This window comes from Geotrypetes seraphini, chromosome 6, assembly GCF_902459505.1.
Source record: "Geotrypetes seraphini chromosome 6, aGeoSer1.1, whole genome shotgun sequence".
NCBI lineage: Eukaryota > Metazoa > Chordata > Amphibia > Gymnophiona > Dermophiidae > Geotrypetes > Geotrypetes seraphini.
In genome coordinates this window covers 219,599,234-219,626,923 of record NC_047089.1, presented here as the reverse complement: position 1 = coordinate 219,626,923, position 27,690 = coordinate 219,599,234, and the positions used below count along the sequence as shown (strand labels likewise).

At 43.9% G+C, this 27,690-nt stretch overlaps 1 protein-coding gene and 1 non-coding gene across 4 annotated transcripts in view; one reads left to right on the top strand and one right to left on the bottom strand.

Moving 5' to 3' along the window:
• The first annotated feature begins 724 nt into the window (after positions 1–724).
• LOC117363235 lies at positions 725–772 on the top strand. The gene has a single exon (XR_004540009.1). It is a non-coding gene; the product is annotated as a U6atac minor spliceosomal RNA (small nuclear RNA).
• An 18,534-nt stretch (positions 773–19,306) lies between these two features.
• FAM160B2 (family with sequence similarity 160 member B2) overlaps positions 19,307–27,690 on the bottom strand; it is a 52,062-nt gene continuing 43,678 nt past the window's right edge. For all 3 annotated transcript variants that reach the window (XM_033950063.1, XM_033950062.1, XM_033950061.1), the window contains 3 exons: positions 21,258–21,398; positions 20,994–21,094; positions 19,307–20,571 (listed from right to left, as the gene is read on the bottom strand). In XM_033950063.1, the coding sequence (XP_033805954.1) occupies positions 20,427–20,571; positions 20,994–21,094; positions 21,258–21,398 (387 nt within the window). In that variant the 3' untranslated portion in view covers positions 19,307–20,426. The remainder of the gene's footprint in view (positions 20,572–20,993; positions 21,095–21,257; positions 21,399–27,690) is intronic.

Below are 27,690 nucleotides of genomic sequence, written 5' to 3'. Positions count from 1 at the left end.
TAGGGGGGGGGGAAGTAGGGGGTTGATGGTTTTTCTCAGAATGAAAGAAATGGTTGTAATTTACACTCATAATTGTGGCACTTTGCTGAGCTGCAAGAACAAATGAGTGGAGCAGAAGCTAATCCAAGTTTGTATTTTCTGCATAAACTTGGCTCAAAGACAATAGTGTATTTGCGTAATACAGGATGGCTGTGTACCACAAACTGCTAATGGTATCTCTTTTGACACAGACACTAGCTCCAGATGTATATAGTTTCTGTTAAACCCCTGCCCCACATAGAGTTTAAAAAAATCTATCGCAAACAGCACTGGTGCTTGAAGAAGGGTTGGTGTACTGCACCTTTCCATACCCAGCATATAAATCAGCCCGCTTCACTAGTTAGGCCTCGTCATGGGATTGTTTGACACAAAAGTACTGCAAATGACCTTGGCTGAGTTTTTCATGTACAAGCCACCAAGGGTGGTTTTCATAATACCTGATATTATTAAGCAGCTGCATGACACATCTAGTACTTCCACTAACATTAAAAAAAAAAATAGTAATTTTGTTTAGTAACCTTAGATAACATGACTGAATGCAAGAACCGAAATGTAATGCAGTAAATTGTTTTTCTTCCACACAATCGGCAGAAACTGGGTGCTGCTGCACAGGAATTCCATTTATACACCAATCCAATAAAGAAAGTTATAATTTTATTTTTTTGTATGAATAATCTGGTACTGTGTGCCATCATCAAAGGAGAGAAGGTTAGCACTCCCCTTGATAAGGACAACCAGTGCATATGGTTATGCCATTGTGAACTAAAGCATTAGAATAACTGCATGTGGCACCATCTGCTGGCACAGCTCTGTCACTGCAGAGGTCTAAGTGAAAGCTTCTGATGAGCACTTTCAGTTCTTAAATGTAAATCTGATCTTACTACTATGGATGAATCCTGTGCTAAATACCCATTGTAATACAGATACATTTTAAAAACTCATAAATGGGGCTCTGCTTGGTTCTGACTTCAGAGGAAGCAGCTGTAAGTGCAGCTTGCTTGCTAAAGAGAATAAGAGAAAGGGGCTGGGTATCTCTGAGGGCAGTAGTAGGTCCGATTTCTCCCTTCACCTCGCTAAAGCAGAAATTTGCACTGGAAGCCATTGAATTATATCTGAGAGTGTTCCTAAACATTTGGTACTTAGGCATGTGTTTTCATCCTGCCCTGTATGAGAGGAGTTTTCAAACATTTTTTGGAAGACCAGTGAGTCAGAATATACTCAATGAGTAGGGATGAGAAATTTGTACACAATGGAGGCATGCATATTCAGTGGATATTCGGAAAGCCTAGCTAACTGGGTATGTCACAAGGACTGGCTTAAGATTTCAAAAGGGAAATCTAAAGCAGAAAAGTTAATGTCTGTCAAAAATTTCTCCTGTTGCCAGAGGTTGTGGTAAAAATGGATAGCGTAGCTGGTTTTAAGAAAGGTTTGGACAAATTCCTGGAGGAAAAGTCCATAGTCTGTTATTAAGACACGGGGGGAGCCTCTGCTTGCCCTGGATCGGTAGCATGAAATGTTGCTACACTGGGTTTTGGCCAGGTACTAGTAACCTGGATTGACCACCGTGAGAACAGGCTACTGGGCTTGATAGACCATTGGTCTGACCCAGTAAGGCTATTATATTCTTAAGTAAAGGCATCCCTAGGGCCAGATTTAGCTCTTGGGTGTTCCCCCCCCCCCCCCCCCCCCCCCCCCACACACACACACACATACCTTTTGAGAATATGGGATCAGGAGAGCTGGGGAATGGCAGCCACAAGGATACCATTGCACAAGAGGAGCAGCACTCTGAATTAGCTATCGCTGACAACGGGAAGTGTCTTTCAGCATGGTACCTCTGAGTAGCTGCTAACTTTCCTAATGGGAAATGCAGATGCTAGGGTTCTAGCTTGGAGATAAGAGTGGGCTGAGGGTTATAACACCAATGCTTTCTGTACTGTTTAGTCCCATGGGAAGCATTACAACAAATACTTGAGGACAGGGAGTAGCCTTGAGGCTTTAGGAAAGTTCATTGTGTCATGTGGGAAGAAATAGAACTGCACAGTATCCATGAAGACAGTGGCCAGCTGCTCTCCAGCCTGCTGCATGTGTTGGCATTTTACACTGCTCCACCACACTGGTTTTTGGTGGTCTGGTTTCCATTTCTTCTGCTTGCAGAATGCTTGGACCATTTGATGAGAACATTGGGCTTTCATTTACTGGGCCTTTAATGAAAAATGCCAGGAATGTTTGAACCTGTTCTACAACACTTTGGGTGGTTAATAGATCTTAGTACAATTTAGGAAATGAAATGAAAATGGACAGAAGGAGTGCTAGAGAGCTTGCTTCTGTGTAAATACAGATCAATTTGCTTTCTCAATAACAAGCCAAAAATTTGTAAAAATTGCTGTCTTGTCCAAATACTTACCCCAAGAGAGTTGTCAAATTAGAAACAGCTTTTATAGCATTGCATGTTGTCACAGATCCAAGCAAGTCTTTCCATCCTGACAGAAAATGGCTGCTGCTAAAAAATTCAAATCTTACCATGATAATGGAGGAGCAGCAATCCCTACAGCTATTATGGCACTTTCCCAAACAGTGAGTCATAACTAATGTGACCATTTATTTTTTTCATCAAAACTGGACATCTATTGTCAGTCCCGCCCCAAATTTGTTCCATTCATTTTTCGTGTACACATAATATCTTATTAATTCATAATGGTAACCATAAAATAAAAACCCCACAAAGCACACTATATTTGGGGGGGGGGGTCAAAGATATCAAGGCACATTACATTACATTAGTGACTTTTATTCCACCATTAAAATATGCAATGTTACCTCAGTAACTATAGAAAAATAGACAAATATAGATAGCAGATATAAATTCTCAAAACTGTCACATTTTGATCACTAAATTGAAAATAAAATCATTTTTCCTACCTTTGCTGTCTGGTGATTTCATGAGTCTCTGGTTGTGTTTCCTTCTGACTGTGCATCCTTTCATTTCTTTCTTTCTGCACTCAGGCCCAACAATTGTCCCTTTCTATTCCCTCCTTCTTTCCTATGTCCTTAGTGCCCCCAGTGCTTCCTGTGTTCTTAGTGCCTCCTTCCTATGCCCTTAGTGCCCCCAGTGCCTCCTTCCTTTGTCCTTAGTGCCTCCTTCCTATATCCTTAGTGCCCTTTCCTGTGTCTCCTTCCTATGTCCTTAGTGCCCCTTCCTGTGTCTATGGTGCCCCCAGATCCAGTGTCAGTTCTTTGTACCTTTGTTCCAAGTCTCCCTTTCTCTCCCTCCTCTGTTATGATCTTGCTCTTCCTCAGGGTCTCTCCCCCCTGTCTGCGCCTCCCATAGTCCTGCATCTGCCTCCTGTATTTCCCCTTTGGTCCAGGTCTTTCTATCTGTAGTCTTTCTTCTGCTTACAACCTCCCCCCACACACACACTTTGCCTCTTTTCCTTCCTTCCTATGTCCCCCTCAATGCCTTCCAGCCTTTGTCCCACTCCCCGGAGCCAGCATGCTTGCCTACCTCCCTCCCCTACTGCGCCAAAGCCAGTATGCCTCCCTCCCTCCAGTACCCAAAGCCTGGCCTACCACTGATTCAACCCCCCCCCCCCCCCAGTCCTCTGCCCTTACTTGCCGCCCAGAAAAGGAAGGTCCAGGCACCGGCCAACAAGCCTTCTTCCTGACGTCAATTCTTACATCAGAGAGGAATTTCTGGGCCAGCCAATCGCTGCCTGGCCTGGAACTTCCTCTCTGACAGCAGAATTGATGTCGGGAAGAAGGCTTATGGGCCGGCGCCTGGGCCTTCCTTTTCTAGGCAGCAAGCAGCAGCGGCAGACCGGGGGGGGGGGATTTGAATTGGCGAGGGAGGCTGGCTTTGGCACGGTAGAGAGGGAGGGGAAGCGATTGCCTGTTCTGTTGTCCCCGTGCACAGCTTTGGGACACTGTCTCTGAAAACGGGACATTTCGGCATCCCGAAGCTGTGTGTGTGTGGACAACAGGACAGGGGATCTAAAAACAAGACGGTCCCGTTCAAAACGTGACGTATCGTCACATTAGTCATGACCTTAAATGGGGTTATAAATACTGGATTTAGGGCTGTGATCAAGCTAGGCCTATATGGCTCCATGGAAGGTAGGTGGAATACAGCAGCATCACAGTCAATGATATAGGATGACCAGGAGCAGCTGCACAGAAAAACTTGTAGTTGCATGTTTGTGAATGCTAAAATGGGCAAGAACTGTACTAAGTTCTTGAAGGATTGAAAACTAGTGCAAATGAAAATGAAAACGGTTATGGTTATTCTTATTTGATATACTGCCTTTCCTACATGGATATCAAAACAGTTTACAATACATTAAATAGTAATCAATTACTCTAAACATTTTCCTTATCTGTCGCAGTGGGCTCACAATCTAAGTATGGTACCTGGGACAATGGAGGGTAATTAGCAACATTAGTGATAAAAATCAATAACTGATAACAAGTATTTAATTGGTAGTAAAACGAGATTAGGTTCTAACCTTGCTAATATCTTTTCTTGTAGATAGGTGGGTCATTCTGGACAGACAGGTAATATCAACAACAAAAAAGGGAAGACCGAAACAAAGATAATGCTGCATGAGACATCCCTAATGGTGAACCAAACTATAATATCCCCCATGCTTGCAAGCCGTGCAGAAGGAATCCACCCAGCTTTTGAATCCCTCCTCCACTAGAAGGCTCTGCTGCCCCCTTCAATTTGTACCAAAGCAGGCATTAGCCCCAAATAAAAACACAGGGAAACGCCCTGACCTACAACTTTGTTCAGTGGCAATGTTTAACATATTTGTTATGATTTCAAAATAAAACAATCAAAACAGCAAAACAAACATGCCAACTTTTATGAAGCTCAAATAATATCCCAATGTGTATAGCAACAGATTTATTCTTCATACCGTTATGGTATAACTGACATCCAAATTTCAGACTGGACTTGAACTTTCTGATTGAGACAGTAGGCAGGTGCAGGAGAGAACTGACAGGGCAGGGCTCCAGAATGACACACCTATGTACTAGAAAAGATATTAGCAAGGTAAGAACCTAATCTCTTTCTAGTGCAATAGATGTGTCATTCTGGACAGATGGAACATACTGCATTGGCTCGTAACACAGGATCCAAAGGTAGTCTTCCCTTGCCGCTACATCCACTTTGTAAAACTTGGAAAATATATGTAGAGTATTCCAAGTCATTGCCCTACAAATCTCCTCGGGGGAGACTGCCAAGCTTCTGCTCAGGAAGAAGCCACACTTCTAGTTGAATGCACCTTTACAGAGATTGGTGACTGTTTTCCACAGGTAATATACAGTATTCTGACAAAACAGCACCTAAGGATCCATCTGGAGATTGTGGACTTGAAAAGCCCATGCACCGTGTTTATCCTGACTAGTGAGCACAAAAAGATGGTCACTAACAAGTTCAGGCTACCAAAGAAGCACTCGTTTCATATCCAACTTTTTCAGAATCTGGTCCTTTTAAAAATCTATGGACTGGAACACCAACAATCTGACTTCTTAATTGCCATGGAAAGCTGAAACAAAAATGATAGAATGAACAAAGAAAATCTGGCCTCTGTGAACTTGATGAAAGGCTCTCTGTAAGAAAGAACCTGTATCTCCAAGACTCTTGTTGCCTTGAGTGTCAGATCCATCAAGGACGTTTCCTGCAGTGGTTCATATGGAGCCTGACTGAGGCCTTGCAAACCATGTTAAAGTTTCATAGTGCTCCCTTTAGGAATCTGGCTATATACGGATGAGAAGCCTTTGAAGCTTTATGCTCTCTAATCTAATCTTCCATTTGTGAGTCACTCAAACCTATACAAGCTCAAGGTGACAGATCAAAGAGGAAAAAGGAGTAGGGAAGGGGGCTTGGAGAAGCAAGGGGAAGGGCATAGGAAGTGGTGGGGGATATACAGAAGCTGAAACAGTTAGTTGTCAAAGAGGTGAGTCTTCAGGTTTTTTCTGAATGCGGTATAGTTTGTCTCCTTTCTGATTGCTTCTGGGAGGTCATTCCAGGTTTTTACACCCAGATAAGTTAACACCACTTGGACTCTGAGAGATACCACTGTAAGGCCAGCCTGGAGGCAAGCTAACACCATTGAGATCGGAGCAAAGAATGGCTTCCCATTCTTAATACACCAGAGCTGAAATGTTTCCCATGCCTTAGTGTAAGCAGAGACCCTGATAGGCTTTTTGGCTCTGAGCAGAGTAGCAATAAATACCTCTTAATATCCCTTGCATGCTAATGCCATGTGCTCAAGAGCCATGCCTGTGTTGTTTTTAAAATTTTTCTTGGTATTTTCATACCTCTAGTTCCTTTATCTTGGAATCTTTATAGATTCTCTTTTGCAAGAGGAAATCAACAACTTAAGCTTTCCTGCCCATCCAGTAAAGGTATCAAAAGAACCAAGATCTTTGGCCTCTCCTTGTCCTTTAAGTTTACACAACTTTGGAATGATCTTCCACTTTTCCTGAGACGCTTCGGCTCCCTTTCTTCCTTTCGCAAGGCTTTGAAATCTATTTTGTTTGCCAAACACTTTAGTAATTAACCTTTTTAATATCCAATTAATATGTATTTTCAGCTTAATCTAACTATTGGAAACCGAGTCGAGCACTCTTAGATTGAAGTCTCGGTATATGAAACCAAGTATTAGATTAGATTAGATCTTCTGTGACCCCTAGACCACAAGAAAGAATGTCCAGCTGTACTCGCAGTCTGAGACTTGCATCCCTCTGAAGATGCACTAGGTCTGTATATCACGGCCTGTGTGGCCAAAGCTGCAGCCACAAGAATGACTGTTCCCCGATGGCTTGCAAACCTGTGGTATATCCGGCCTATCATGCGCCAAGGAGAGTTCACTCTTTGGACACAGCTAGACCAGCGCATCCAGCCCTGCGCTTCCGGGCTCTGATCTTCAACTGAAAAATCAGTCCTTTCCTATTTCTTGCGGTCACCATGAGATTGAACATTGGGCGACACCAACAACAAGCAATGGATTGGAAGGCTGCTGCAGACAGCATCCATTCTCGCGGATCCAGTGTCTGAAGAAATCGGCTTGGACATTGTCCACTCCTGCTACATATGCCTCTGGAGAGAGCTTAATGATGAAGCTCTGCCCACCTGAACAGTAAGTGAGCCTCCAGACTCAGCTGTGCAATCTTGGTGCCTTCCTGGTGACTGACATACATCACTGCTGTAGCATTGTCCGAGAAGACCTGGACCGCTTGTCGCTCCAGACTCTTATCCAGCCTCTGCAACGCCAGTTGAATAGCTTGAAGTTCCAATCTATTGATCAACTACTTCCTTTGGGAGGTTGGCCAAAGCCCCTGGATCGGGCATCTGTTCCAGTGAGCCCCCCAACCAAACAGACTGGCATCCATTGTTACATTTATCTTAGAGGCTATTTTGAGGGGGCATACCCCTTGATAATGCCTGTGGGCTGAGCCACCAGCCCATGCTAGCCCCTGCTTCCAGAGTCCATGGCTGAAATATTTGCAGGGAGTCCGATTGAGATGACCACTGCAACAGCAAGTGCTCTGGAGAGGACACATGGGAGCCTTTGCCCATGGGACCATGTCTATTGTGGCTGCCATGGAACCTAGCACTTGTAGGTAGTGCCACATTAGGATGGTCCATGATAGTATACAAAAAAATCAACCTTGTCAAATCTTGTTTCCACAAGGCTTATTTTTGTCCACTTGGTATATCTTATTCATCAAATTTCAGCTTGATTAGATAATATTTAGAGGTTACCTCAGCATACACTGTCTGCTTGTGTGTTGTTTATGTTGGTGATTGCACATAATTAGTTTGTATAGTCATCTAGTTTGTGATCTGCACTCGAAAACCGTCTCCTTGGGAAGTCAGTCTGTCAGCAGTCAACTGCTAGATTGCCACGTGGACTGGATGTTCTTAGACTGGTCAATTTTTATCACTATGATAAAGAAAAACCTTTACTGGAAAGCTATAAGTTGATATGTGAGTCAAAGATGGCGGTGTAGGATTGAGCCAGGATGCCGATAAAACATAGACTCTTGTGTTAGGAAGTTGAAGAAATTACATGAAGAGTACTTGTCCCTAAAGAAACACAGAGCTCCTCAACAAGAAGGTGATAGAAGAAATCTTTAAAAGTGTACTCAAACAGTTGTTTGATATTTCAAAAAAAGATGTTATGACTGAACTTAAAAATGAAGATCAATAATTCCTACAGAAGCAAAGATAGAATGTGTTTTCCTGCTATATGATTGGAGTTGACCTTCAAACAACTGGATTATTATGGATGTACTTTGTAACCCGTTCTGGGTTCCTTTGGGAGGAAGGGCTAAAAAATTGAATAAATAAATAAAAGAATGCAGAAAGAGGGATACGGCTCATTGAAAAATACAATACTTTGACAAAAGATGAAGAACTGAAGCAATTTGTTTTTCAGCTAGTGTCCAGCCACCGAAAGAAGTTTCCTTCTGTATCAAAGTCAGCTCTTATGTCATAGACTGTTGATTATTAGTCGATTACACAAAAATTACAATATACTGTTAAGCTTAGCAATAGTTTAAAAAAAAAAGTGAGGTGGGGTGACCCCTAAACTTTAAGTCAAATTTTCATTTTTATATAAAGGAAGAAGAAATTAGGTTCTTACCTGCTAATTTACTTTCTTTCAGCTTCTCCAGACCAGTAGAGGTTAATCTTTACGAATGGGTATATATCCAATCATGACCAGCAGGTGGAGACTGAAGACAAAACTATGAGATAGTACATAAGATATCCCCTTCTCTATTCTCATCAGTCTGCCGAATAGCCAAGCAGAACCAAGAAATGAAAAACAGAAATAAACAACACTCCGAACAGGAGTAACAACTAGCGTACCCAAAATGCTGTTGGAAAATGCAGAGGAGAGATACCAGAAAGAAAATGTCCCCACAGCTCGCCAGCTAAGCAAGCCGAGCCACAGCTGCTGTTCTTTAATACTCCCCGGCCCTAGAAAAATACTAGAACCCGCAGCAAAAAACAAAACTGCCCGCGCAACAGCCCCAACAACACAACAGACAGGGTGGGGACCTCTACTGGTCTGGAGAAGCTAAAAGAAAGTAAATTAGCAGGTAAGAACCTAATTTCTCCTTCTTTAGCACTCTCCAGACCAGTAGAGGTTAATCTTTACATAATTGCCTTACTGGGTCAGACTGAAGTTCCATCTAGCCCACTATCCTGCTTCCAACAGTGACCAGTCCAGGAAGTAAGGTATCTGGAAGGAGTAGAAACATTCCATGCTAACAACCCCATGAATAAGTAGTGGCTTTCCCCATAATCTATCTGAATTGCAGTTTATGGAGTTTTCCTCCAGGAACTGTCCAGAATTTTTTAAAGCCAGATATGCTAATGCTTTTCACCACATCCTCTGGCAATACGTTCCAAATCTTTAACTATTTGTTCTTGTACAATCCCACTTTATCCCTCCACCTTCCAGGGTCTGTAAGAAGCCTCAAAACTTGAGGCTTTTTCCCTCCTCCTTTACATACCTCCTCACTGAGCATGCTCACCAGTCAGTCTGAAAGCAGCCAGGGGTTGTGTCCCTATAGGTTTGAAGAAAGCAATTGTGCGACCATAATTAAAAGCTAAGCAGAGTGGAAAGGAATTAGAGTATTACTGTCCTATTTCATCTTTAATCTTTTTATCAAAGATATTGGAAAAAGTTGTACTTTCTCAGTTGCAAGAATTTTTGGATAAATATGATGTCTTGGATAACATCCAATTTGGGTTCAGGCCAAAACATTCCACAGAGTTATTGTTAGTATCAATGCTGGACTTTCTGAAACATGGTTTTGCTCAAGGGAACTGGGGTTTTTTTGTTTTGTTTTATATTTCATTAGCATTTGATAAGGTCAATCACAAGATTTTGCTTACAAGACTAAAGTCTTTAGGCATTAAAGGTACAGTAATAGAATGGTTTCAATTTGGGTAGAGATTGATCACGATTTTTCTGAATGATCTTCTCTTAGTAAAAGTGTGCCACAGGGTTCAGCATTATCTGCTGTGTTGTGTCAAGAATTTTAAAAAAGCAGTTACTTACCGTAACAGGTGTAATCCAGGGACAGCAGGCAGCTATTCTCACATATGGGTGACGTCATCGACGGAGCCCGGATGCGGACGCCTCACAAGCAGACTTGCTTGAAGAAACTAGAAGTTTCGAGTCGACCGCACCGCGCATGCGCGAGTACCTTCCCGCCCAGGGTAGGGCACGTCTCCTCAGTTCAGCTAGCTAACAGAGAAGTCAACCAAGGGAGGTGGGTGGGTTGTGAGAATAGCTGCCTGCTGTCCCAGGATAACACCTGTTACGGTAAGTAACTGTGCTTTATCCCAGGACAAGCAGGAAGCCTATTCTCACATATGAGTGACCACCAAGCTAACCAGAATGGGATAGTGGGAGTGTTGGCAATTTAGGAGAATAAATTTTGTAATACTGTTTGGCCAAACTGTCCATCCCGTCTGGAGAAGTGAAGGTATGAACTGAGGACCAAATAGCAGCCTTGCAAATCTCAATAGGTGTAGATCTGAGGAAAGCTACGGAAGCTGCCATTGCTCTGACTTTATGGGCTGTGACTCTACTGTGTAGGGGTAATCCAGTTTTGGCATAGCAGAATAAGATACAAGCAGCCATCCAGTTGGAGATGGTACGCTTAGAGATAGGATGTCCTAACTTATTTGGATCAAAGGAGACAAAAAGTTGAGGAGCAGTTCTGTGTGGTTTGGTGCATTCCAAATAGAAGGCCAAAGTACGTTTACAGTTCAGAGTATGAAGAGCAACTTCTCCGGGATGAGAATGAGGTTTTGGAAAAAACACTGGAAGAACAATGGATTGGTTGAGATGAAATTCCGAGACCACTTTAGGGAGGAATTTAGGATGAGTACGAAGAACCACCTTGTCATGATGGAACACCGTGAAAGGTGGATCAGCAACTAAAGCTTGCAGCTCACTGACTTGTCGAGCAGAAATGAGGGCTATGAGAAACACCACTTTCCAAGTGAGATACTTCAGATGAGCCTTATCAATTGGTTCAAATGGAGGCTTCATCAGTTGAACAAGGACAACATTGAGGTCCCAAATCACAGGAGGCGGTTTGAGAGGAGGTTTGACATTGAAAAGTCCTTTCATGAATCTGGAAACCACCGGATGAGCTGATTCATGCTAATGGAAAGCCGCAATTGCACTGAGATGGACTCGGATCGATGTAGACTTGAGGCCAAAATTGGATAAGTGCAAAAGATAGTCCAAAACAGAAGATAAGGAGGAATGCTGAGGCTCCTTATGATGAGAAAAACACCACGTAGAAAATCTAGTCCATTTTTGGTGATAGCATTGTCTAGTGGTAAGCTTCCTAGAAGCTTCTAAAACATCTCGTACAGATTGAGAAAACTGAAGAGGGGTTATGTTGAGAGGTACCAAGCTGTCAGGTGTAGAGACTGCAGGTTGGGATGAAGCAGATTCTTGACTCTGTGTAAGCAGAGAAGGAAAAACTGGTAGAAGGTATGGCTCCCTGCTGCTGAGTTGAAGTAGAAGGGAGTAGCAAGGTTGTCTCGGCCACTGAGGAGCAATGAGAATCATGGTGGCATGATTGTTCTTCAACTTGACCAGTCTTGAGAATGAGAGGAAATGGAGGGAACGCATATAGGAAGAGATTCGTCCATTCCAGAAGAAAAGCATCTGCCTCGAGGCGATGAGGAGAGTATATCCTGGAACAGAACTGAGGCAGTTTCTAGTTGTGGGGAGCTGCAAAGAGGTCTATCTGAGGTGTTCCCCACTGTGAAAAAATGTGATGAAGAGGCGAGGAATGGAGTGTCCATTCGTGAGGTTGCAAAAGACAACTCAAGTTGTCCGCCAAGCAATTCTTCGCCTCTTGAATGTAGACAGCTTTGAGGAAGGTATTGTGGCAGATTGCCCAGTCCCAAACCTTCAGAGCTTCTTGACAAAGGGAGGCAGACCCCGCCCCTCCCTGTTTGTTGAAATAATACATGGCGACTTGGTTGTCCGTCCGAATGAGAACTACTTGGTCGTGAAGATGTTGAAAAGTGTTGAGAGCTTTGAGGATCGCTCTGAGTTTTAACAGATTGATATGACACTGACGATCCGTAATGGTCCAGAGGCCTTGAGTACAGAGACCATCGAGATGAGCGCCCCAAGCGTAGGTCGAAGAGTCTGTCGTGAGGACCTTCTGATGGGGGTGGTGTGTTTGAAAAAGCAAGCCTCTGGAAAGATTGGAAAAGAGCATCCACCAACAGAGAGACTGCTTCAATGAAGGAGTGACTTATGTGTCGAGAAAGTGGATCGCAAACCTGCGTCCACTGAGATGCCAGGGTCCACCGAGGAATTCTGAGATGAAGTCTGGCAAAAGGAGTCACGTGTACTGTGGAGGCCATGTGACCTAGGAGTACCATCATGTGTCTCGCTGAAATGGTAGAGCGGGAAGACACTGTATGACAGAGTTGAAGAAGAGCTTCCAGTCGTTGTTGTGGGAGGAATGCTGAGTTGGACAGTGTCCAGAACAACTCCAATGAATTGTAGATTCTGTGAGGGCTGAAGGTGAGATTTGGGAAAGTTGATTTCGAATCCCAAACTTTGTAGGAACCAGGTAGTCCATTGGGTTGCTAAAATAACCCCTTGAGATGTTGAATCTTTGATGAGCCAGTCGTCGAGGTAGGGAAATACCTGAAGACCATGATTCCTTAGAGCTGCTGCTACCACTACCAGGCACTTGGTGAACACTCTGGGAGACGAGGCCAGGCCGAAGGGTAGTACTCTGTATTGATAATGCAGATTCCCCACCTGAAATCTGAGATATTGACGGGAGGCTGGATGAATGGGGATATGAGTGTAGGCCTCCTTGAGATCCAGAGAGCATAACCAGTTGTTCTGCTTGAGAAGGGGATAAAGGGATGCCAGGGACAACATTCAAAACTTTTCTTTGAATAGGAATTTGTTGAGAGCCCTGAGATCCAGAATGGGCCGCAGATCACCCGTTTTCTTCAGAACATAGAAACATAGAAACATAGAAAGATGACGGCAGAAAAGGGCTATAGCCCATCAAGTCTGCCCACTCTACTGACCCACCCCATTAAGTCTGAGTACTAATGACCTAGTTCCTTAACTCGACCCTCGTAAGGATCCTACTAGGGCATCCCATTGATTCTTAAAGTCAATAACGCTGGTGGCCTTGATCACCTGCTCTGGAAGCTTGTTCCAGTGATCTACAACCCTTTCTGTGAAGAAATACTTCCTTATGTCACTATCGAATTTCCCTCCTCTGAGTTTGAATGGATGTCCCCTTGTGACCGAGGGTCCCCTGAGAAAGAAGATGTCTTCTTCCATCTCGACACGTCCCGTGATGTATTTAAATGTCTCAATCATGTCCCCCCTCTCCCTGCGCTCCTCTAGAGTGTAGAGCTGCAATTTGTTTAGTCTTTCTTCGTACGAGAGACCCTTGAGCCCCGAGATCATCCTAGTGGCCATCCGCTGAACCGACTCAACTCTAAGCACGTCTTTACGGTAATGTGGCCTCCAGAATTGCACACAGTATTCCAGATGAGGTCTCACCATGGTTCTGTACAGTGGCATTATGACTTCAGATTTGCGGCTAACGAAGCTTCTATTGATACATCCCATAAGTTGCCTTGCTTTGGATGAGGCCTTCTCTACTTGTTTGGCGGCCTTCATGTCTGCACTGATGATTATTCCCAAGTCTCTTTCTTCTGAAGTCCTAGCTAGTGTTTCTCCATTTAAGGTGTAAGGTTTGCATGGATTTCTGCTACCGAGATGCATAACCTTACATTTCTTAGCGTTGAAGCCCAGCTGCCATGTCGAGGACCAGTTTTCCAACGTAAGCAGATCCTGCGTCATACTATCCTGCAGATTGCTTTCACTTACTATATTACATAGTTTGGCGTCATCAGCGAATAGAGTTACTTTACCCTGAAGCCCTTGGGTCAAGTCTTTTATGAATATGTTAAAAAGGCGTGGACCCAGGACCGAGCCCTGTGGCACTCCGCTGGTCACCTCCGATGTCTCAGAGAGGGTGCCGTTGACCACCACCCTCTGACGTCTTCCACTCAGCCAATCCTTGACCCATGCAATTAGTGTCTCACCTAACCCCATTGATTTCATCTTGTTTAATAGTCTACGGTGTGGGACGCTGTCGAAAGCTTTACTGAAGTCTAAGTACACTATGTCCAGAGACTCTCCCGAGTCCAGCTTTCCTGTTACCCAATCAAAGAAGCTGATAAGATTGGATTGGCATGACCTACCCTTAGTGAATCCATGTTGACTAGGATCCCTTAGATTCCCCTCATCCAAAATCGTGTCTAATTTACATTTAAGTAGTGTTTCCATGAGTTTACACACTATTGATGTGAGACTCACTGGTCTGTAATTTGCAGCCTCCGCTCTGCAACCCTTTTTGTGCAGAGGAACGACGTTAGCTGTTTTCCAGTCCAGGGGGACTCTCCCTGTACTTAGGGAGAGATTGAAGAGCATGGTTAATGGTTCCGCCAGGACATCGCACAGCTCCCTGAGTACTCGTGGGTGCAATTTGTCTGGTCCCATGGCTTTGCTTACCTTGAGTCTTGACAGTTCGCTGTAAACATCAGCTGGTGAGAACCCAAGATTCTGAAATGGGTCTTCCTTGCTTGGCTTTGCTTCCAGCTGTGGCCCGTGTCCAGGTGCCTCGCAGGTAAAGACTGAGCAGAAGTAATCATTCAGTAGTTTGGCTTTTTCGGAATCTGTTTCCACATAAATCCCATCTGCTGTTCTAAGACGTACTATCCCGTTTGTGTTCTTCTGCCTGTCACTAATATACCTGAAGAAGGATTTGTCCCCTTTCTTAATGTTCTTTGCTAGGGTTTCTTCCACTCGAAGTTTGGCCCCCCTGACTGCTGTTTTGACCTCTGCAGACCTTGTCTTGTATTCAATTTTAGCTTCTTTCTCCCCGGTGCGTTTGTATGAAAGAAATGCTCTTTTCTTGTCCTTGACTAGGTGTGAGATCTCATCAGTGAACCAACGGGGTTTCTTCTTTCTTTGTTGTTTATTTACCGATTTTATGTAGCGGATAGTTGCTTCGTGTAGTGTCTTTTTCAGTGTTGACCACATAGCTTCCACATCATCCGTTGTTTCTTGAGCCTGTAGCGTCTGATGGACGAAATCACCCATGCTTGCGAAGTCAGTGCCCCGGAAATTGAGTACCTTCGTTTTTGTTTGTGCTCTAGGGAAGCCCTTTCTAAGGTTGAACCATACCATGTTATGGTCGCTGGTTGCCAGCGTTTCTCCCACCAAGACTTCCGTGACGCTTTCCCCGTTCGTAAGTATCAGGTCCAGGATGGCCTGGGCCCTAGTGGGCTCTAGTACCATTTGTTTGAGCTGTACTCCCTTCATGGATGTTAGTATCCTCTTGCTACTACAAGTTGTTGCTGAGAATGTGTTCCAGTCTACATCAGGCATGTTGAAGTCCCCTAACAGGACAACGTCCCCCCGTAAGGTGATATTCTCAATGTCTTCAATTAATTCATTGTCTTTGTCCTCCGATTGTCTTGGAGGTCTGTATACCACACCGAGGTATAGGCATTTCTCTCCGCCTCTGGCCAGGTTTACCCAGATGGATTCCCCAGTGTACTTGACATCTGTGATCCTAGTTGTCTTGATGTTCTCTTTGATGTAAAGTGCTACCCCACCTCCCAACTTACCCTCTCTATCTTGGCGAAGCAGGTTATATCCTGGTATAGTTATATCCCACCCATGAGAGTCAGTGAACCATGTTTCGGATATTGCTACCACGTCTAGGTCTGCATTTACTATTTCTGTTTCTAGTTCTAGAAATTTATTCCCTAGGCTGTGTGCATTTACATACATAGCTCTCCACTCTTTGTGTCTAAACTCCTTTAGAGAGTTACCCATCTGAATTAGAGTGTCTCCTAGCGAATCTTTTGCAGCAAGGGTACTTACCTCTGACTTAGAAGTGGAGTTTTGGTTCACCTTATCAGGATTGTTACTTACTGCTCCGGTATATAAATGGTTACCCTCCCCCAACTTACCTAGTTTAAAGCCCTTCGAAGCAGGCGGGCTACTTGGTGTCCGAAGACGTTCTTACCTCTGTTGGTCAGGTGGAGTCCGTCTGATCCCTGGAGTCCCTGTAGTGCCTCCCCGTGATTCAGGAATCCGAAGTTCATTTCCCAGCACCATCGTTGTAGCCACTCATTTGTCTTCAGAATGCGTTCGTCCCTGTCTCTTCCCTTGCCCCTAACAGGAAGAATTGAAGAGAATACTACCTGTGCTCCTGTCTGCTTCAGCCTCTCCCCCAGAGCTCCGAAGTCTCTAGCTATGCCCTCCAGAGTGTTCTTGGCAGTGTCATTCGTTCCGACGTGGATGAGCAGCATTGGGAAGTGGTCCTTGGGCCTGAGAAGCCTATCAAGACAGGCTGTCACATCTCGTATTCTGGCTCCAGGCAGACAGCAGACCTCCCTCGACTGCATATCTGGTCTGCATATTGGTCCCTCGGTGCCCCTCAACATGGAGTCCCCGATGACTATTACTCTGCGCTTCCTTTGGGGATGTCGATCAGATGTCCCCGGAACTGGAGTCGTGTGATGGGCGTCTTCCTGATTCTCGTCGGCCGTTCCTTCCTGTAAGATCTGGAATCTGTTCCTCAGGGTGAGTTGTGGGGTTGATGTGAAGCTACCCTGTGTACGAGAAAGAGAAGAAGATGAAGCTAAATAAGGGGGGGGGGTCTTCTGCGCTTGCCTGTGGAGGAGGTTACTAGCTGCCAGGAGTCGGCGTCTCCGGCCACCTCCTGCACCCCAATCATTGGTCTCAAAGCTGAAGGTTTGGACGTCTCGAGGATGGACTCGTCGTGCGCTGGAACGGTGATGTACAAGGAAGTAACGTGAATAAAAACCCCTGTTCTGCTGTTCCAAGAGAACTGGTTTGATGGCATGGAGACGTAAAATAAGAACAGCGATTTGTGAGGAAAAAAATACAAACCGCGGTTCAGAGAAGGCACATAGTAACAAAGTTAAACGCAGAGAGTCAAAGATGGACTTTTCGGCTCCGTGGAAAACTGAGAACTGAGGAGACGCGCCCTACGCTGGGCAGGAAGGCACTTGTGTATGCACGGTGCGCTCGACTCAAAACTTCTAGATTCTTCAAGCAAGTCTGCTTGTGAGGCGTCCGCATCCTGGCTCCGTCAATGACGTCACCCATATGTAAGAATAGGTTGCCTGCTTGTCCTGGGATAATTGTTGTGAATTTTCGATTATATGCTGATGATATACAGTTTTTGATACCAGTGCTTGACTCTGTCTCGGATGCACTTTTGCAACTTCAATTGCTTTCAAGCTGTTAAAACTTGGTTACATCAAAACCAGTTAAAGCTGAATGTTGGTAAAACTGAGGTGATATGTGTAGGTTGTAAAGAGAAGCTGATGCAGTTTCCACCCAATATATTGTTAGATAAGATGTTTTACATCAATGCAAATACTTGGTTGTTTGGTTAGATTCATTTAAGCCACATATTAAGCTTGTGTTATCGCAAGTTTTTTCAAACTTCATTCATTTATCTCATGTTGGAAAATTTTTGGACAGTGATTACTGTTAATAACTCGTGTTTGACTATTGTAATTCACTATTCCTTGATACATGCATTACAAAATGCAGCAGCTCAAATTATTGTTCGAACCAAAGAGGGCTCTGCGCTCTCAGAGTCAAATGAATCTTGAAGTACCATCATTGACCTTGACAAGATCAGTAAGACTATGTCAGTCTATAATGTCAGTTCAGCGAGTTGTGTTATGGAATTCATTGTCTATTGAAATTAAGCAGTCCTCCAATGTGATACAAATTATGAAAAGGAGTGAAAACTATCCTGTTTGAGAGAGTATATAAGTAAGTCACTTTATGTATTGCAGGCAGTTTCTTTTATTTACTGTATTTTTGCTAAAAGAACTGGGTTATAACAAGTGAAAGTAAATTGTATCAGGACACTTGGACGATGCCTAGGGACACTGGATGGAGGCAAAAGGCGTGGCTGTGGAAGGCGAAGACCCAGAGATAAAGCAGGACCCACAGCCGCCTATAAATAAGTCTTGTACATGGCTAAAACAAAATTAGGGCATAAAACTCCTGGTGGCATCACAGAACTTGCTACTTGCTGTAGGTGCAAAAGAAATAGATAGGACCTGTTCCTGTTTCTCTAAAACAGGAGGAAGGTCACCTGAAGCCATGGACAAAATGGCAGTGCTTCCCAACAAAACCGAAAGAAGGCCCACCAAAATCATAGTTGTCAGTTTATGCATAAGGTTTGGGTTGGAGTAGACCTCCTTACCTTCTGGAATTGGAGGAATAGATTGCAAACCCTGTTGCTACTTGAACGTAGAGCAGCTAGACTGAGTCCTAAACGTAAAAAGTACTTTCTTCAAATTTGGTACCCCTATATCCAGTTCTTATCTCCCCCGGATCATAGTGAAATCTTGAATTCCTTGTTCTAGCACAAGCTTTGGGATTGACTGGGGAACATGAGATAGTGATCGTGGTATGCCTTTTTTTCAGATTGGTGGGGGGTAGGGATAATATCTTATCCTTGGTATATTTGGTGCTCTGCCTTCTTGGATGTACATTAACTTGTTATGCTTCTTCTGATCATTGTGGAACCATTGTTTGCTATGTATGCTTATTTGCTATGCAGGCACCCTTAGATCTTGCTGTACCTATTCGGGGTGGGGGTTACTTTTAGGTTGACAAACTCTGCTGTAATGTGGTAATTCAGAAGAGTATGATTGTTATTTTGCTTTTGTATTGTATCACTGGAAAATCAATAAAATTGTTGAAACATAAGCGACCAGGATAACTACACAAATCACAGTCCTATCTTTTAATCCATGGCTGGTAAAGTACGGAATATCGATTCAACCAGCTACACATTAGCTGGCTCCACATAAATGCCATGGCCTGACACTGAATATCCAGGAATAATGCCAGCGACAGTCAGAAAATCGTTCACTGCCACCTGCTGAATGTTGACTCCTATAAGAACATCATAGCTGCCTTACTGGGACTGACCGCAGGTCTATCAAGCCCAGTTTTCTGTTTCCAACAGTGGCCAACCCAGGTCACAAGTACCTGGCAAGATCCCAAGAAGTAAAGCATATTTTACACTGCTAAAGAATTTTAAAAACAACTGAACATAAAACAATTACAATGGTCATAGAGGGCAGCATTTCTCCACCAAAGACAAAAACTGTGCTTCTTTTATTTCAAAGGCCAGCAAATGAGGTTTAAATTGCACAACTGTTGTCACTAATTACTTGTGGTCCCCCTGTCTCCTGGCATTTTTATGGCTTGCCAGACACTTGCTTCCTATATGTTGCCATGGTCTCAGAAGTGCAGATGACAAGCTAGGAGATTCCTTGTTCTGGGGAAGTGTGCATAGAAATAATTTCAGAGTCAAACAACAGAATAAAACCCAATATTTCCACAGTGCGTCGAGAAACCAAAACAAAAGAAACTGTGGAAAAGATGTTCTTGATGCAGGCTTTTATTTAGTCTATATAGGAACAATCCACATATGCATAAGGTAAAGGGGACCCAACACGGTCCATGTTTCGGTGAACACGTCTTCCTCAAGGGTCCTAATGTTTGCTATTAGGGCAAAGGTCAAAGGAACAAATGTGGATGTTGGGAAATCAACATAAACCCAGATGTATGGATTGTGCTACACTCCGATAAAACATCATATTTAGATTGTTCCTATATTTTCAATACAGACTAAATAAAAGCCTGCATCAAGAACATCTTTTCCACATTTTCTTTTGTTTTAGAAATAATCTCAGCCAGATCCTTAAGACAGTTGTACTTCCTCTGTGTCTTAACGTATGAACTTTGCTGCTTCTAGAGACTTCTTCTCTACTGGACTTTTAGTTCCAATTCTTTCACTGAAACATTGCTGGTACAGAGGCCCTCCCCCCACAAACACCACCAATAAGAAAGTCTATTATAATAGAATACATTGATCCTGATTGCTCACAGGGTCTCTCCTATCCTATATAATTGGGAAAGTCAAGTCATAAATAGGCCTTTCTTCACAAAGGAAATTTCTGTAGAGTCCAGTCACTGATATCAGTATCACAATTCTTAGAAGCCTCGTACAGTACAGGGCTGTGGAACATTCTGAAGCTGAGCACTGCAGTATAAGGCACTGTCCAAGTCAAGCAGAGGGATGCCACTATTCAACCAGAATTAAGATAGAGGCAGCATTTCCCTCCACCTAACACACACAACAGTATCCTATTTGCTATACAGGCACAGTACACTCTTGCTGCCACCAGAGATTGGCAGTCATCTTCACGTCTCCTCTTTGTGACAGGTATCCACCTGGAGAATGGAGCTGCCATCTTCTGGAGGGAATTTCACAAAAGCCACTGCAGCCAGTTCCTTGCAGAACTCTTCCAGTACTACTACCCCTTTCAAGAGCGTTAAGTGGTCAATCCTGCAGCAAGAGTTACATGTTTGGATTTAGTTTCAAGTCCCAAAAGGAGGTGCAGTAGAGATTGGTAAATAATGAGTATCATATCCTCCTGGCTTGATGCATCATGCTCCCTATCTAGTTATTTATTCATTTAGATTTTTATCCCATCCTCCCAGTAGCTCAGAACGGTTTACAAGTAAACATTCACAATGGAGTGAATTGGACATACAAGATTATATAGTAGATTTAAATACTTGGACATACGAGACTGTGCAGCAGTGTAAATATAGGGACTATATTAACTGCTTTTCTCACATATGCTTGTCATATAAAGTGCTCTGTCTCTCTGTTTTCTTATATACTGTCTGCAAGCCTGAAAGCTATTAAAATGGAGTACATTAATTGCAGTGATTCCAAAAGCTTGGCAGAGTGGACATACTTACAGTTCCTCAGAGGCCAGCCCCATTAACTGCTTTCTCACCAGGAGCAGCTTTGCAGAGAAGTGAAAGACACGCTGAATTCTCTGCATAAGATCTCCAATGACCTAGAAGAGGAGAGGAAAAGTCTGACTGGAGGGGAAAGAAGAGGGAGAAAGAGGCGCATGATAGAGTGGAACAAAAACTGAAGAAGGGAAATACCAACGAAAGCCAGGATTACACAGGTCCCGCACCAACAAGTGAAAAATGTTTCACTGAGATACTACTTACCCTGACAAGAACAGAGAAAAGGGACCTGCTGCCAGGGGCCAGGCTGATGTAGGGATCTAAGAGATACTCGTGGATGTGAGGGTGTGGAAACAGCGCCAGCCTGGAAAGGACACTTGTCAGCTGCAGGTTCAGCTCATATGGCTGCAAAACCAAAACACTAGTCAGTATCTGATGGGATGGAACTAACTATTTTATGTTTGGAATGCAATATGCAAACAACAAAAGTGATGATAAGTTTTTCCAAACTCCCTCACAACCTTGTTTACATGAGCTCTTCAAAAGAAACTTTGCCCTGGTATTCTGCTTTATTGCCATGTATTGACCAGGTGGGGTAATGCTGTACCAGAGAAAATGGCACCCTGTCTCTAACTTGTTCTTTCTTAGAGCAATTGTCTTCACTCTCAGGGCCGGATTCTCTAATATCACCAGTAAAATCCGACAGGTCGGTATAGCGGCCGTAAATCTAATGATTCAAAAAAGGCAAGTAATTTTCAAAGAACCGCGCATGCAAATGAGCTTCATGGAGAGTCACCAAATTTACATGAGATCAGTCCAGTCACTGGTGGTAGCGATCGGCACATGCACAGAATAGTCCATGGAAATAAGCATGGGTGGCTAGGAGAGGCAGAGAATTACCAGCAAACCTACATCGTTGTGTCAATCATAGGCATGCAAGCTCTATTGGATGGAGGGGGAGGGAGGGGAGGTGCAATTGTTGGCTTTCAACAAGCACGTATAAAACACACCTCAGTCGTGTGCTTTTGAGATTTTTTCCCCATCACTATATTACTATAATTTAAGTGGAGTGTGTTTTAAAAAATTTTTTATCATGAGCCACGGCCAGAAGAAACACGCATCTGAGAGGTGCTTTTCCCAGTACCAGCACCCCCCCGGACCAACAAGTAATTTTTGATCGCTAAAAGCCAGAACTTCGTTTGAAGAATCATCCGGCGATGATAGAGAATCGCCCAGAGTGCTCATTTAAATATTAATGAGTCCATTTTATTAACATTTTAATAGTAATGACCTCGTTGTACTACATTTGCATGCAGAGTCAGAGGCCGCTAGGAAGCTCAGAAAAACACCACAGTGTGCCGTTCTGATAATCGGACAGTAAAATACTGGCATGCTAAAAGCTGGAACTGGTTTAATAACCATCATTACAGGCATGGTAAGTTTTGAGAATCCAGTCCTCCTGCTGGAGATTGAGGCATAATGACTTTTGGCAGTAGCACAAGTGGGCTGTACAGTCCCATCTACAATCAGTCTGTTCTCAATCTTCAGCAGGTGGAGTCTTTAAGGGCCACCAACTGGTCAGGTTTTCAGGCTATTTCTAATGAATATAATGAGTGAAATGTGAATACCATGGAGGAAGAAGGCAAACAAAAAAACTCTCATGCATATTTATTAGGGATAGCCTGAAAACCTGATCAGTTGGTAGCCCTAAAAAACTGGGAGTGAAGACCAAAGTAATAAGAGGATTTTTTTAATTACACGGATGTGAATAAGTTTGAATAATAGTGGAAAACAATGAAAGAGATTCTGATAGGCCACAGCCCTAACAAAGCACAAATGAAGAAGAAATGGCTATAAAGCAGGGAAGTTACAGCAAATTTCTGGATGTTTGGAAGCCATTGGCTAAATTTTGTAAGGAAAGATAACTAACTTTATTTTACTGACCTTTAAACATACACATCCAGGGTGGGAGGGGTTTGCATTGGGATTGATTCGGGGATTTTTTTTTTAGGTAGTTTTTTGTGGGTATTATTTTCTTTATTACTAGGTGGGATGGGGGAAATAATTGCTTATTAATATCTGTAAGTTTATTGTGCTTTTCTTGTAATATTATATGTACATGAATTATTTGCATGCATAATTGTTTGAAAATTTAATAAAGATTAAAAAAAAAAAAGAGGAAATAGCTGAGCTGGGGTCAGTATTAATAGGCGGTATATAAATACCAAATAAAAGTTAAAAAAATATATCATAAGGCACAGATCGTGTACACACCCAGCTAATCAGTTTTTCAGGATATCAATAATGAATATGCATGAGAAAGATTTTCACACAAAGGAGATACTACATGCAAATTCCCCTCATGTATACTGTTATGTTATGTGCAATCTTATATCCTGTTAAATCCTTATTAATTAGAATTCTAGGTGAGTTAACATAAGAACATAAGAATTGCCGCTGCTGGGTCAAACCAGTGGTCCATTGTGTCCAGGAGTCCGCTCCTGTGTATATTAACAGAAACAAGATTATCCAGGTAAGAACCTAATCTTTCATTCTGTTACATATAAACAGGAGTCTGTACATTAGGTGACATACCAAAGCAGTGCCAGACGTCTAGGGAGGGACAGATGAGCCTGCCTGCGAGACTGAGGACCTAAAAGCGACATTCGCAAGAGCCAATACATCCACTCTGTAAAACCTTGTAAACCAGATCTCATTGGTTAAAACTGCCCAGGACTCCACCCATTAAGATGCCACACTTCTGATCAAATGAGCTTTGACGGAAATAGGTGGCTGTTTGCCACAGCCAATGTATGCTGATGAAATTGCCATGCGAATACATCTGGCGATAGAAGCCTTGGAAGCTGGTCTGCCTCATCTAGACTGACTGGTTAGGAAAAAAAGATGGCTGTAAAAGCGAAACTAATTTTTCCTTTCAAAGTAGTGGAGTAAAATTCTTTGCACATCCAGCCTTTGTAATATCACATCTTGCTTGGTCGAACCTGTAGGATAAAAAGCGGGTAAACGAACCTCTTGGTTGACATGAAAGACAGACAACCTTCAGTAGGAAAGAAGGTACATGCGCAGAGAAATCTCAGCCTCTGAGATCCTTAGGAAGGGCTCTCTGCAGGAAAAAGCCTGCAGTTCCAAGATCTGTCTCTTGGTATACCATCTTCACCATGAGGTCCCAGAAGCAACGTCTCTTGGAGAGGCTCATATGGAGGCTTAGACAGGCCCTTCAGAATGATATTATGTAAAAGGCTGGTATACGGGAGGCTGCAACCTGAGTGCTCCCTTCAAGAACCAGGTCACATCAGGGTGAGAGATTCCAGGGATTGTTTTCCCCCTTGAGCTCTGAAGAGGCCCACCACCAGGACCTTGAGAGACACCACCGCTAGGCCCTTTTCTAATCTGGTTTGAAGAAATGCCAGGATCACAGGAATTGACACTGTGAAAGGCTCATAGAAACATAGAAATAGACGGCAGATAAGGGCCACGGCCCATCTAGTCTGCCCACCCCAATGACCCTCCCCTACCTTTCTCTGTGAATAGATCCCATGTGTCTATCCCATTTGGCCTTAAAATCAGGCACGCTGCTGGCCTCAATCACCTGAAGTGGAAGACTATTCCAGCGATCAACCACCCTTTCAGTGAAAAAGAATTTCCTGGTGTCCCCGTGCAGTTTCCCGCCCCTGATTTTCCACAGATGCCCCCTTGTTGCCGCGGGACCCTTGAAAAAGAAGATATCTTCTTCCACCTTGATGCGGCCCGTGAGATACTTGAATGTCTCGATCATATCACCCCTCTCTCTGCATTCCTCGAGTGAGTACAGCTGCAACTTATCCAGCCGTTCCTCGTACGGGAGATCCTTGAGTCCCGAGGCCATTCTCTGGACCGACTCCAGTCTCAGCACATCCTTACGGTAATGCGGCCTCCAAAATTGCACACAGTATTCCAGGTGGGGCCTCATCATGGATCTATACAATGGCATAATGACTTCAGGCTTATGGCTGACGAAACTCCTGCGTATGCAACCTATGATTTGCCTTGCCTTGGATGAAGCTTGCTCCACTTGATTGGCAGTCTTCATGTTCTCACTGACGATCACCCCTAAGTCTCTTTCTGCTTCAGTTCTTGTTAGGATTTCGCCATTAAGGGTGTAAGTCTTGCATGGATTTTGGCTGCCCAGGTGCATGACTTTACTTTTTTTAGCATTGACGCTGAGTTACCAGGACCTAGACCAACGCTCCAGTAGGAGTAGGTCGTGCATCATGTTGTCAGACATTGAATTTATGTCTGTTGTACTTTTGCCCACTACATTGCTTAGTTTGGTGTCATCGGCGAATAATGTTATTTTACCTCGCAGCCCTTCTGCCAAGTCTCTTATAAAGATGTTGAATAGGATCGGGCCCAGGACTGAGCCCTGCGGCACTCCACTGATTACCTCCGTCATTTCGGAAGGGGTGCCGTTCACCACTACCCTCTGAAGCCTACCTCCAAGCCAGTTCCCAACCCATTTTGTCAATGTGTCGCCCAATCCTATAGAACTCATCTTGTTCAGCAACCTGCGGTGTGGTACGCTATCGAATGCTTTACTGAAGTCCAGGTATACGATGTCCAGGGACTCCCCAACATCCAGCTTCCTTGTCACCCAGTCAAAGAAGCTGATCAGATTGGATTGGCAGGATCTCCCCTTAGCAAATCCATGTTGACGGGGATCCCGTAGATTCTCCTCATTCAGGATCGTATCCAATTGGCATTTGATTAGAGTTTCCATTAGTTTGCACACTATTGATGTCAGACTCACCGGTCTATAGTTTGTTGTCTCCATCTTGGAGCCTTTCTTGTGGAGTGGAATGATGTTAGCCGTCTTCCAGTCCAATGGGACATTACCCGTACTAAGGGAGAGATTGAAGAGCGCGGATGGCGGTTCTGCCAAGACATCACACAACTCCCTGAGTACCCTGGGGTGTAGGTTGTCAGACCCCATTGCCTTGTTAACCTTAAGCTTTGGCAGCTCGCAGTAGACACCGCTGGGTGTAAACTCGAAATTACTAAATGGGTCATCTGCATCAACCCTTGTCTGTAGCTGAGGGCCGAGTCCTGGTGCCTCGCGGGTGAAGACTGAGCAGAAGTATTCATTTAACAGTTGGGCTTTTTCCGAGTCCGCTTCTACATAGTCTCCATCTGGTTTCCTAAGACGTACTATCCCACCTGAGTTCTTATTTCTGCACTGATATACCTGAAGAAGGATTTATCTCCTTTCTGGATGTTCTTCGCTAGAGACTCCTCCATGCGGAATTTGGCCTCCCTAACTGCTGTTTTGACGGTTTTTGACTTGGCCAGATAGACTTCCCTAGAGTCCTGTTTCCCTGATTGTTTGTAAGAGATGAATGCTTTTTTCTTCTCCTTGATGAGGTCCGAAATCTCTGCAGAGAACCACTGTGGCTTATTGTTCCTTCGCCGTTTACTTACTGATTTAACATAGCGGTTTGTTGCTTCTTATATGGTGGCTTTCAAATTCGACCACATTTCTTCCACGTTATCGGTTTCTGCTTGGCTTTGTAGCGCCTGGTGAACAAAGTCTCACATTTCTTTGAAGTTTGTGTCCTTGAATTTGAGGACTTTGGTCAGTGTGGTAGATTTAGTGAAACCTTTCCTGAGATTGAACCATACCATTTTGTGGTCACTGGATGCCAATGTGTCGCCCACCGAGACCTCTGTGACACTTTCTCCATTGGTAAGTATCAAGTCCAGAATTGCCTGATCCCTTGTTGGTTCCAACACCAGTTGCCTGAGTCTTGCTCCCTTCATAGAGTTTAATAGCCTCCTGCTGCTGCCGGAAGCAGAGGAAAGCGTGTCCCAATCCACATCAGGCATGTTGAAGTCATCTAACAATACTGTGTCCCCACGCAAGGTGATATTCTCTATATCTCCAATTAATTCCATATCTAGGTCATCCTGTTGTCTTGGGTGTCTGTATATTACACCAAGATACAGGCATTTGTCCTTCCCTCTGGCCAAATTTACCCAAAGGGATTCCCCAGTGTAGTGGACATCTGTAATTCTGGTGACCTTAATGTCATCTTTAGTATATAATGCTACACCTCCTCCCATTTTGCCCTCTCTGTCCCGGCGAAGCAAGTTGTAATCCGGTATGACCATGTCCCACCCGTGGGAGTCCGTGAGCCAGGTCTCAGATATTGCCACCACATCCAGGTCGGCATTCCTCATTTCTGTTTCTAATTCCAGGATCTTGTTTCCCAGACTGTGGGCGTTTACGTACATAGCCCTCCATGTTGTATGTTTGTTACGTCTCAGTGGGGATGTTCCCGCTTGAGCTACTTGGACACCTTTAGCATTATTCGCATGTTTTGTACTTTCCCTAGACCCAGAGTTACAACGTGCACCTATCCCGGACTCCCCAGACCCAAAACTACAGTGTGTTCCTATCCCAGACTCGGAAATGTGTGTACCCTGTGGGGGTATTCCTGCTTGGGCTACTTGAACTCCTTTAGTACAATTTGCATTGTGTGTTCTCTCGCTGGACCCAGAATTACAATGTGTACTCCCTCTAGACCCAGAATTACAATGTGTACTCCCCCTAGACTCAGAATTACAATGTGTACTCCCCTTAGACCCAGAATTACAATGTGACCCAGAATTATAATGCATGGTCCCTCTCGGTGCAGATGAA